This window comes from Ornithorhynchus anatinus, chromosome 1 (assembly GCF_004115215.2).
Source record: "Ornithorhynchus anatinus isolate Pmale09 chromosome 1, mOrnAna1.pri.v4, whole genome shotgun sequence".
NCBI lineage: Eukaryota > Metazoa > Chordata > Mammalia > Monotremata > Ornithorhynchidae > Ornithorhynchus > Ornithorhynchus anatinus.
Window position 1 is genome coordinate 131,253,007 of NC_041728.1, and position 11,860 is coordinate 131,264,866.

The window sequence follows — 11,860 nt, forward strand, 5'->3', positions numbered from 1 at the left end:
CGGGTTACCATCGCCTCCTTCCACATAGTAAGCTTGAGTCTCTTGCCCTCGATCTTCTCTTATGCCACTGCTGCCTGGGACAGGGAAGTTTTGACTTTTAGCAGATGGCCTGCCACTCGCTAGCCACTGCCCAAGCTAGGAATGGAATGGACAGGCCTCTGCCTTGACTCTCCCTCCCGTAGCTGAGACTGAGAGAATATTGGAAACTCTCCAGGTGCGACCCTGAGAGGGTGGAATGTGTCTACCAACTCCGTTATGCTGTACTCTCCCAAGTCCTTAGGACAGTGTTCTGTATCTGGTAATTCATTCATTCAATAGTATTTATTGAGCGCTTACTATGTGCAGAGCACTGTACTAAGCGCTTGGAATGTACAAATCGGTAACAGATAGAGACAGTCCCTGCCCTTTGACGGGCTTACGGTCTAATCGGGGGAGACGGACAGACAAGAACAATAGTGATAAATTGATTGATGATACAGTGAGCTCATCCCCCAGATTTGGGAGATATGTGGGGAGGGGAATGGGGTACCTGTGTCTCCATGTAGGACTTGTAGAGGGTGCCAGCGATGCCCAAGGAGCCACAGGGTCAGGCGAGGCAGTGTCCGAGCAAGGACAGACAGACCCAGGTGACGGGTGAAGAAATCTTGGGCACGTCGCAGTAGAGACAACAGAGTTTGGGCCACCGAGCGCAACTCTGGGATGGGGGAAGACACGGCAAGGGACACTGGAAACCGACGACCCGAGGAAGGAATCGTCCCCACCACATCCTCCCGACTTTCCCACCAGGCCTCTGCCCTGCCACCACACAACAGTTAGGCGGAACTGACTGCATTTTCTTCTACGCAGCTGGCACTCCTCCTGGGCCAGCTGGGCACAGGCTCGGCCACCTGGAGGATCCGGGCAGAAGCGAGAGTAGAAGGAGCAGAGGTCGGTGCGATCTCCGGCGGGTACTCCCTGAGGATCCGGGGTCAGGAGCTCCAGGCAGCTGGGCTCCCGGCTGGAGGGGGGAGCTAGGGGGGAACGGAGAAGGTGGGCCAGCTGGCTCCCTCAACCCACTCCTGGTTCCCCGGCCTACCAGCACCGGAGGGTCCAACAGGACGGGCGGGAGGCCGTGACTCCTCAGTGGGGCACAGAGTGGGGAAGGGGCTCGCCCGTTACGGACGACGGACGGGGATTCGATCCCGGGAATCTGGGTTTTTCCACCTCGGAGCTCTGCTCACCCGATCCCACCGTCGGGGGAAGGGTAGAGGGGACTCTTGGGGGCCGGGGCCACTCACCGCTCATCTGCCGGTGGACCCAGTCGCTGAAGGCCGCCACCCGGGTGTAGACACCGGGCTTCCCCGGCTCCCCACAGCCATCCCCCCAAGAGGTGATTCCATAGAGCATCTCCCTCTCAGGGGCCCCGGGAACGGCACATGTCAGGGGGCCCCCAGAGTCACCCTGCGGGCACAGGAACGTGAGTGACCCGGAAGTGACCGACGGGTCCCTTTAGCTTCCCTTATCTCCCCTTGGCCACCCCTGACCCGTGGGACACCACACCCCTCACTGTCTTCCTCCAGACTTCAAGGCCAGAGAGGGAGATGCTCCCTAGGGGGACGAGCTGACCACCTCCCCTACACACATTTGAACCCCCAGATCCTTCTGAAGCCCAGGAAGCAGGGTGGAGGGGGAGGTCATCCTGGAGCTGCAGGGAATCTTGCTCTCCGAGGTTAACCACCCTGTTCCCCCACCTCTGGGGCTGGTACCTGGCAGGAATCGACGCCCCCGGCCAAGTAGCCGGCACAGAACATGGTGGCGGTGAGGAGGGCCGGCCCCAGGGCCGCCCGGCAGGTGTCCAAGCTGAGCAGGGGCACCCGGGCCTCCCTCACCGTCTCTGCTGCCGGACCCTCTGGGGGAGACATCCAGTACAGGAATCCTGTCAGCGCGGACCACAGGGACTTCTCCGGATCACACACCACACCACATACACACTCACACGCTCTATACACTCACTCTCTCATACACCACAAACTCTCTCCCTCATATACACACCCACTCACACATTCACTCACACACGAACTCTCACACACACCACATTCTCTCTCTTTCTCTCTCTCTCACACAAACACACCTATACCTGCCATCTATCAATTATACCCACTTGGTTCCTACCCTCTCCTGGGGGACAGGTCAAGGAACAATCACAACCCTAACCGTGCCCTGCCCCTCCCCATCCCTTCCTCCACCCCCTCCTCCTTCCCCATCCTCCCTCTTTCCCTTATACCTTCATAGATGGCTCCCCAGCCAGCGATGGCACAGATCGTGCCCTCCGGGAGCTCCCAAGATCCCTCAGGAAGGCAAACAGGTTGTACCCACTCTGACGGAGACAGTGGGGTCTGCAGTTGTACCAGCGCCAGGTCATTGTGGAAGGTCCGGGGGTCAAACTATAGATATGGGGGACAGCGGGGGGATGGCAGTGTGGATTCCAGCCGTGGCCTTAGCTGAGAGGGATAGAGGGGCAGGGAGGGAGGACTCTTTTTTATTATGATATATGTCAAGCGCTTACTATGGGCCAAACACTGTACTAAGGGCTGGAGAAGTTATAAGCAATCAGGTTGGACACAATCCACGTCCCACATGGGGTTCACCGGCCTTAATCTGCATTTTACAAGTGAGGGAACTGAGGCCCGGAGAAGTGAAGTGACTTGCCCAAGGTCATACAGCAGCCAAGTGGTGGGGCCAGGATTAGAACCCATGACCTCCCGACTCCCAGGCCCGCGCTCTACCCACTAGGCCCCGCCGCTTCATGGTGAATTAGAGATTTCGGGGAGCCCCGGGGGCTGGGGAAGGCCACGGGGCACCGAGGCCTCACCTTGGGGTGAACCAGGATGCGATTGACGGACATCTCTTCCTCGTGTTGTCCTGGAGGGGGGTCACCCAGTGCCACCGTCCACGAGAGTTCGTTCTGAACGCTGCCGGGAGCACAGGGGCGAGGAAGGATCAGGGCAGCCGGAAAAACGGGCGAAGGAAACCCCCCTGACCTGAGATGGGCAACAGGCTACGGTCTGGGAGCCCGGGGTGGGGGTGGGGGGCCGGGGCGTCCAAAACAGTCCCTCGCGCCCCCGGCCCGCTCGTGTCCCGGTTGGAGATTGGAGCGAATTGTGCCACAAGAGGGCGGCGGAGACCAGGACTGGCTGGCAGCGCTGCCACCCTGCCCTGTCCCGCCCAGCACCGAGGGACCCCTGATGCCAGGAAACCTGCCTTCTGCCCACCCCGTGTCTGCCCGAGCCCTGGTGACTGGAAATGTGCCTTCTGCATACTCCATCTCTGACCTTGCCCCGGTGCCCAGAAATGTGCCTTCTGCATACTCCATCTCTGCCCTTACCCTGGTGCCCAGAAATGTGCCTTCCTCATACCCGGTCTCTGCCCTAGCCCCGGTGCCCGGAAATGCACCTTCTGCATACTCCATCTCTGCCCTTACCCTGGTGCCCAGGAATGTGCCTTCTTCATACCCGGTCTCTGCCCTAGCCCCGGTGCCTGGAAATGCGTCTTCTGCATACTCCATCTCTGCCCTTGCCCTGGTGCCCAGAAATGTGCCTTCCTCATACCCGGTCTCTGCCCTAGCCCCGGTGCCCCGAAATGCACCTTCTGCATACTCCATCTCTGCCCTTGCCCCGGTGCTCGGAAATGCACCTTCTGCATACTCCATCTCTGCCCTTACCCTGGTGCCCAGGAATGTGCCTTCTTCATACCCGGTCTCTGCCCTAGCCCCGGTGCCCGGAAATGCGTCTTCTGCATACTCCATCTCTGCCCTTGCCCTGGTGCCCAGAAATGTGCCTTCTGCATACCCCAACTCTGCCCTTATCCTGGTGCCCAGAAATGTGCCTTCTGCATACTCCATCTCTGCCCTTACCCTGGTGCCCAGAAATGTGCCTTCTGCATACCCCGTGTCTGCCCTAGCCCTGGTGCCCAGAAATGTGCCTTCTGCATACTCCATCTCTGCCCTTGCCCTGGTGCCCAGAAATGTGCCTTCTGCACACTCCATCTCTGCCCTTGCCCTGGTGCCCAGAAATGTGCCTTCTGCCCACCCCGCTTCTGCTCTTGCCCTGGTGGCTGGAAATGTGCCATCTGCATACTCCATCTCTGCCCTCACCCTTGATGCCCAGAAATAGGCCTGCTCGGGACCCCATTTCTGCCCTCTCCCTCGACGCCTGGAAAGGTGCCCTCTGCGTAACTCGTCTCTGCCCTTGTCCTGGTGCCCAGAAATGTGCCTTCTGCTGACCCCTTCTCTGCCCTCACCCTTGATGCCCGGAAATATGCCTGCTCAGGACCCTGTCTCTGCCCTCGCCCTGGATGCCCAAAAATGTGCCTGCCGCTGATCCTCCCTGTCCTTGCCCTCGACGCCCAGAGAGGTGCCCTGTGCCTAACTTGTCTCTGCCCTCGCTCTCAACGCCCGGAAATATGTCTGCTTAGGATCCCGTTTCTGCCCTCACCTTCGACGCCCAGAAATATGCCTGCTGCAGACCCCGTCTCTGCCCTTGCCCCGGATGCCCAGAAATGTGCCCGCTGCTGATCCTGTCTGTCCTCGCCCTCGACTCCCAGAGAGGTGCCCTCTGCCTAGCTCATCTCTGCCCTGGCCCTGGTGCCCAGAAACGTGCCTTCTGCCGACTCCCTCTCTGCCCCTGCCCTCGATGCCCAGAAACATGCCTGCTGCGGACCCCGTTTCTGCCCTCGCCCTGGCAGCCTCCTGCCGTACCCTGAGAAGCAGTGCGCTGCAGTGAGGACCCAGGCGTCTCCGACGATCACGCCTCCGCACATGGCCTGGCCACCGAGCCGCAGGGCCACCAGCCAGGGCCAGGAGCGCGGAGGGGCCACACTGCCACCCACGATCCGGCCCCGTGCCCACGTCACGTTGGCCTCTCCCGGGCGCCGCCGGCCGCACGCCTCTGCGGGGGACACCAAAGCGGGGACGGACGGTCACCAAATCACCGTCCCTCTCACATTTCCTAACCCCTTACTATGTGCCAGGCACTCTGCCACACACTGGGGTGGAGACAAGCAGATCATCATCATCAACATAATGATAATGGGATTTGTTAAGCGCTTACTACGGGCCAGGCCCTGTACTGAGCACTGGACCGGGGTGGAGACAAACAAATAGTAATACTGGGGTGGAGGCAAGCAAATAATAACGATAATAATAATGGTATCTGTTAGGCGCTTACTATGGGCCAGGCACTGTAATAATAATGATGGCATTTGTTAAGCACTTACTATGTGAAAAGCACTGTTCTAAGCGCTGCGGGGGGAATACAAGAGTGATCAGGTTGTCCCACGTGGGGCTCACAGTCTTTATCCCCATTTTCCAGATGAGGTAACTGAGGCACAAGAGAAGTTAAGTGACTTGCCCAGAGTCACACAGCTGGCAAGCAACCGAGTCGCTTTAGAACCCATGACTTCTGACTCCCAAGACCGGGGGTCTTTCCACTGAGCCACGCTGTTTCTCTGTACTAAGCACTCCACTGGGGTGGAGACAAGCAAATACTACTACTACTACTAATGGTATCTAAGCGCTTACTATGTGCTAGGCACTGTACTAAGTACTGGACCGGGATGGAGACGAGCAAATAATAATAATAATGGTATTTATTAAGCGCTTACTATGTGGCAGGCTCCGTACTAAGCGCTGGGGTGGATACAAGCAGATCGGATTGGACAGAATCCCTGTCCCACGTGGGGCTCCCAGTCTCAATCCCCATTTTACAGATGAGGTCACCGAGAGGCGAAGTCACTTGCCCAAGGTCACAGAGCAGACAAGTGGCGGAGCCGGGATTAGAACCCATGACCTGCTGACTCCCAGGCCCAGGCTCTAACCATTAGGCCATGCAAAGGTTGCGTCCGTCCAGAGCCCCCTCCCCCTGAGGATTCCCACCCCTCTCCTCACCCGGCTGAGGGTGGTCGGCGGCGAGGGGGTGAGGACCGGTTCTCTGGCTCTGCGGTTCTAAGGGGACACGAAAGAGACACAGACTTCGACCCCTTCCCTAATCTGGATCCGGCCCACCCCACATCCAGGTCCCAAACCACCCCCACCCGCCCACCTGGATAATAATAATAATAATGTTGGTATTTGTTCAGCGCTTACTATGTGCCAAGCACTGTTCTAAGCGCTGGGGGAGATACAGGGTCATCAGGTTGTCCCACGGGGGGCTCACAGTCTCAGTCCCCTTTTCACAGTTTGAGGGAACTGAGGCACAGAGAAGTCTGTTTAGCGCTTACTATGTGCCATGCATTGCTCTAAGCACTGGGGTAATAATAATAGTATCTGTTAAGCAGTTACTATGTGCCAGGCACTGTACTAGGTGCTGGGGCAGATAATAATGTTGGTATTTGTTAAGCGCTTACTATGTGCCAAGCACTGTTCTAAGCGCTGGGGTAGACACAGGGGAATCAGGTTGTCCCACGTGGGGCTCACAGTCTTAATCCCCATTTGACAGATGAGGGAACTGAGGCACAGAGAAGTTAAGTGACTTGCCCACAGTCACACAGCTGACAAGTGGCAGAGCTGGGATTCAAACTCATGAGCCCTGACTCCAAAGCCCGTGCTCTTTCCACTGAGCCACGCTGCTTCTTATATTGGAGAAGCAGCGTGGCTCAGTGGAAAGAGCACGGGCTTGAGAATCAGAGGTCATGGGTTCTAATCCCGGCTCCACCACTTGTCTGCTGTGTGGCCTTGGGTAAGTCACTTGGCTTCTTTGTGCCTCAGTTACCTCATCTGTAAAAATGGGGATTAAAAAATGTGAGCCCCACGTGGGACAATCTGACTACCCCGTATCTCCCCCAGCGCTTAGAACAGTGCTCTGCACATAGTAAGCGCTTAACAAATACCATAATTATTATATAAGCAAATCGGGTTGGACCCAGTCCCTGTCCCGCATAAGGCTCCCAGTCTCAATCCCCACCATACAGATCGAGGGAATTGAGGCACAGAGAAGTAAAAGTGACTTGTCCGAGGTAATAATAATAACAATTATGGTATTTGTTCAGCACTTACTATGTGCCAAGCACTGTTCTAAGCGCTGGGGTAGATACAAGGTAATGAGGTTGTTCCACATGGGACCTTCTGACTCCCAGGCCCCTGCTCTATCCACAATGTCCTGCTGCCTGGGCAGAAAATGGGAACAAATTGAGGGTGGGGCAGGACCTGGATGAGTTGTCTGCTGTGTGGCCTTGGGCAAATCACTTTACTTCTCTGGGCTCAATTCCCTCAATCTGTAAAATGGGGTTTGAGACTGTGAGTCCCACGTGGGACAACCTGATTACCTCGTACCCACCCCAGGCATACCACTGAACAAACACCACAATCATAAGCGTGGCTCGGCGCAAAGAGCCCGGGCTTCGGAGTCAGAGGTCATGGGTTCGACTCCCGGCTCTGCCCCTTGTCAGCTGTGTGACTGGGGGCGAGTCACTTCACTTCTCTGTGCCTCAGTGACCTCATCTGGAAAATGGGGATGAACCGCGCGCCTCACGTGGGACAACCCGATGACCCTGTATCTCCCCCAGCGCTTATAACAAATACCAGCATTATTATATTATTATTACCCCAGCCCCAGTGCTTAGTACAGCGCCTGGCACATAATAAGCACTTAACGGATATCATTAATCCAGACATCTCCCCTCCCCAATCCCCCCACTCCCCCACCGGATCTCGGACACCCCCTTGGACCTGGGCCGAAGCCTGGGTCCTGCGGCCCGGTCTTTTAGATGTGAGCCCGTCGTTGGACGGGGAATCGTCTCCATCTGTTGCCGAATTGTCCATTCCCAGCGCTTAGTCCAGCGCTCTGCACAGAGTAAGCGCTCAATAAATACGACCGAATGAATGCAGCCCCCACCCCAGCCTTCTTTCCCTCTGCCAGTGGGGAGAGCCACGAGGAGGGCGAGCCGCCCTCTCCGCTAGGCCCCGTCCAGGAAGGAGCCAGCTGGGCAGGCCGGAGGGCTTCCCGGAGGCGGGAGCTGGACAGATCTGCCTTGGAGAGGAGGAGGAGGAGGAGGAGGAGGGGAAGGCGGTCTCACCAGGGCAGGGAGCAGGAGGTTGGGCGCAGGGTTGGCAGGGTTGGCAGGGTTGACAGGCCCCTTGGCGGGGCCCGGTTGCTTGCTGGACGGTCCTCCGGGCCTCCCGCAGCACCGCCGTCCCCCGGATGGACAGAGCTGCCCGGACCCACCACCCGGCTGCACCGGACCGCCGGAGGGGCACGGCACCTTCCCTCCCCTCGGGACCCCCCCGAGGACACCCCGGAGGGGAGGACGCCTCCCTCAGCTCCTACCTCCGCCCCTCCCTTTCTGCCCTCGCCCTGGAGCCCGGGAAGCAGCCCTCTGTCCCCTGCCTCCACCCCCAGCTCCGGCCTCCCTCCTTCCCAGCTCCGGCCTCCTTCCCAGCTCCGGCCTCCTCCCCAGCTCCGGCCTCCACCCCAGCCCCGGCCTCCATCCTAGCTCCGGCCTCCCCCCTCTCCAGCCTCGGGCCGGCTTCCCCCGTTCCGGCCTCCTCCCTGGCTCTAGCCTCGTGCCGGCCTCCCCCCAGCTCCTACCTCCATCCCGGATCCGGCCCCCATCCAGCTCCGGCCTCCTCCCCAGCTCCGGCCTCCACCCCAGCTCCGACCTCCATCCCAGCTCTGACCTCCCCCCAGCTCCGGCCTCCATCCCACCTCCGGCCCCCAACCCAGCTCCGGCCTCCATCCCAGGTCCTTCCTCCACCCCAGCTCCGGCCTCCACCCCGGCCTCCATCCTAGCTCTAGCCTCCCCCCGCTCCAGCCTCGGCCCGGCCTCTCCCATTCCGGCCTCCACCCTGGCTCTAGCTTCTTGCCGGCCTCCCTCCAGCTCCGGCCTCCCCCCAGCTCCGACCTCCACCCCAGCTCCGGCCTCCCCCCCACTTCCAGCCTCCCCCATCCAGCCTCCCCCAGGTCCGGCCTCCCCCGCAGCTCTGTCCTCCGGCGGTCCTCGCCCCCGGGGTGGGCACTCACCTCTGAGGGCGGCGGGAGGCAGGCGATGCCCAGGCCCCACAGGGACCGAGTCCACCCGGGGCCCAGGGAAGAGGGGCAGCAGCAGGAGCGGCAGAAGGGGAGGCAGCATGGCCCGGCGATCGGGGCCCGGACGGCCTCCCAGCCTCCCCTCTCCCTCCCTGGGCGGCCCTGTCCCGTGGCGCCTCTTCTTCAGCCCTTGCCCCCCTCTGCCAGTCCTTCTGCCCCTTCGTGCCCCTGCAGCTCGACGCCTTGAGGACCAGGAGTCCCCTACCAGGAGCCCTGCCCTCTCAGTTGGACCGTCCGGTCCTGCCGAGCCCAGAGGGGACGAGGAGGGCGGTGGCGCTCTCTAAATAGCCGCGGCAGCGGGTGGGATGGTGTGGGGGGGGGTGAGGAGCCATGCCCAGCCCCCGGGTCAGCGGGAGAGAGGGGCCACCGAAGAACGGGGGTCGCCCTGGGCCGGGCCTTTGAAGAGCTTGTGGTCACAATGGTCCTCTTGTTCCCTCGGCCCCTTCAAAGGGATGGACGGGGGGGGGGGGCGGGGGGCTGGCCGTTGGTCTGGGAGCCGGGGCGGGGGGCTGGGTGGGCTCCAGGGCCCACCAGGCCCCGAGGAGGGAGGAGGATGAGGAGAGCCGGCCGGGCAGCGCGGATTGAAACACCCGGAGGACTGCCTTCTAAGGGGCACGTGTATATGGGGGAAACTGAGGCACGAAGGGAGCGAGGAAAAGCGTGGATGGGCAGAAAGAGCACGGCTTGGGAGGCAGAGGACGCGGGGGTGGCTCAGTGGAAAGAGCACGGGCTGAGGAGTCGGAGGTCATGGGTTCCCGTCGCCTGTCAGCTGTGTGACCTAGGGCAAGTCACTTCATTCATTCAATAACATTTATTGAGCGCTTACTATGTGCAGAGCACTGTACTAAGCGCTTGGAATGGACAAATCGGCAACAGGTAGAGACTATCCCCGCCCATTGATGGGCTTACAGTCTAATCGGGGGAGACGGACGGACAAAAACAAGACAACTTAATAGCAATAAATAGAATCGAGGGGATGTATACCTCATTAACGAGATAAATAGGGTAATAAATAATATATACAAATGAGCACAGTGCTGGGGAGAGGGGGAGGAGCAGAGGGAAAGGGGGGGAAAGGGGGCTTAGCTGAGGGGAGGTGAAGTGGGGGCAGAGAGGGAGCAGAGGGAAAAGGGGAAGCTCAGTCTGGGAAGGCCTCTTGGAGGAGGTCAGTTCTTCTGTGGGCCTCAGTTCCTTCATCCGTAAAATGGGGATGAAGACTGTGAGCTTCACGTGGGACAACCTGATTACCCCGTATCTACCCCAGCACTTAGAACAGTGCTCGGCACATAGTAAGCGCTTAACAAATACCAACACTATTATTATCATTATTATTATTATTATTATTAATCCTGCTCCGCCACTCATCTGCTCTGTTACCTCTGGCAAGTCGCATCAAGTTCTCTGGGCCTCAGTTACCTCATCTGTACAATGAAGCTCCGGTGGCTTAGCCCGGTGTGGGCAGGGATTGTATCTCTTTATTGCTGAATTGTACTTTCCAAGCGTTTACTACAGTAAGTGCTCGAAAATTATGAATGAATGGAGCGAAGGAGGCAGAAGACTCGGATTCTAATCCCTGCTCCCCCACTTGTCTGCCGTGTGACCTCGGGCAAACCGCTTCACTTCTCTGGACCTTAGTTCCCTCATCTGGAAAATGGAGATAAAGACTGTGAGCCCCACATGGAATAATCCGATCACCTTGCCTCTACCCCAGTGCTGAGCACAGTGCTTGGCACATAGTAAGCGCTTAGTGAACACCATCATCATCATTATTATTATTACAATGGGGATTGAGACTGTGAGCCCCACATGGGGCAAGCTGATTGCCTTGCCTCTACCCCAGCGCTGAGAACAGTGCTTGGCACATAGTAAGGGCTGAACAAATACCATCATTATTATTATTATTCTAACGGGGGTTGAAACTGAGCCCCACGTGGGACAACCAGATTACCTTGCCTCTACCCCAGCTCCTAGAACAGTGCTTGGCACATAGTAAGGTTATGTTGTCTTGTTTTTGTCCGTCTCCCCCGATTAGACTGTAAGCCCGTCATTGGGTAGGGATTGTCTCTATCTGTTGCCAAATTGTCCATTCCAAGCGCTTAGTACAGTGCTCTGCACATAGTAAGCGCTCAATAAGTACTACTGAATGAATGAATAATATGTACTGAACAATTACCATCAGTATTATTATTACTCCCAAGCTCACGGTGTCCCTCGCCCGGGGACCGGAGGGGTCTGCTAGGTTTGGGGGACACTCTAGTAGCCCCCCTCCTCCACCAGCCACTGAAGGGAAGGGAGACGGCAAAGGTCCCCAAAGATGACCTCCCCAACTCAGGGAGAGGGTCCCCAAAGATGACACCGCCTATTCATCCAGAGAGAGGAAGAGGGTCTCCCATGATGACCCCCAACCCATGCAGAGAGAAGGAGAGGTTTCCCAAAGATGACCCTCCTCTCCCCGCCAGGTCTGGACTGGGCCATCCCACGCCCTGCAGAGGCCCACGGGAGGTCGGGGTCGAGGAGAGCAGGAGGTCCTTTTGGGGGCGGTTGCAGCGGCCCCACGCATCCCGCTTCCCGCTCCGGCCTCCTAATTGCTCCGGCCGCGGCCCCGACAAAGCCGCTTCTGAGGCCGATCAAAGCGCCGTAATTGCTTCACTGGCAGCCGCTCAGATTGGGTTGGGGGGGTGGACTTGGGGCTGGGGGAAGAGGAGATGAAAAGGTCCGCAGGTGGTCCGGGGAGCGGGCCGTACCCATCCATTCATCCAATCGTATTTATTATACCATAATTATTAATGAGAGCTTACAGT

The 11,860-nt window shown here is 58.6% G+C and overlaps 1 protein-coding gene across 1 annotated transcript; it reads right to left on the reverse strand.

Moving 5' to 3' along the window:
• Positions 1 to 1,119: 1,119 nt before the first annotated feature.
• On the reverse strand, positions 1,120 to 8,757 carry PRSS56 (serine protease 56). The gene is made up of 6 exons (XM_039914292.1): positions 8,679 to 8,757; positions 4,736 to 4,925; positions 2,852 to 2,951; positions 2,264 to 2,423; positions 1,746 to 1,888; positions 1,120 to 1,440 (listed from the first exon to the last, which is right to left on the reverse strand). Exons 1-6 carry the CDS (start codon positions 8,755 to 8,757, stop codon positions 1,120 to 1,122), a joined length of 993 nt encoding a protein of 330 aa, XP_039770226.1.
• Between the last annotated feature and the right edge of the window lie 3,103 nt (positions 8,758 to 11,860).

Bases quoted from the DNA above. Each gene is read 5' to 3' on its own strand.
- PRSS56 (XM_039914292.1), bottom strand. From the start codon at position 8,757: ATGGAGGCCGGGGTGGAGGCCGGAGCTGGGGTGGAGGAAGGACCTGGG. The intron at 2,952-4,735 runs GTACGGCAGGAG...TGCTCCCGGCAG, and splicing joins GCAGCGCACTGCTTCTCAGG to CGTTCAGAACGAACTCTCGT. The intron at 2,424-2,851 runs GTGAGGCCTCGG...CCATATCTATAG, and splicing joins GCATCCTGGTTCACCCCAAG to TTTGACCCCCGGACCTTCCA.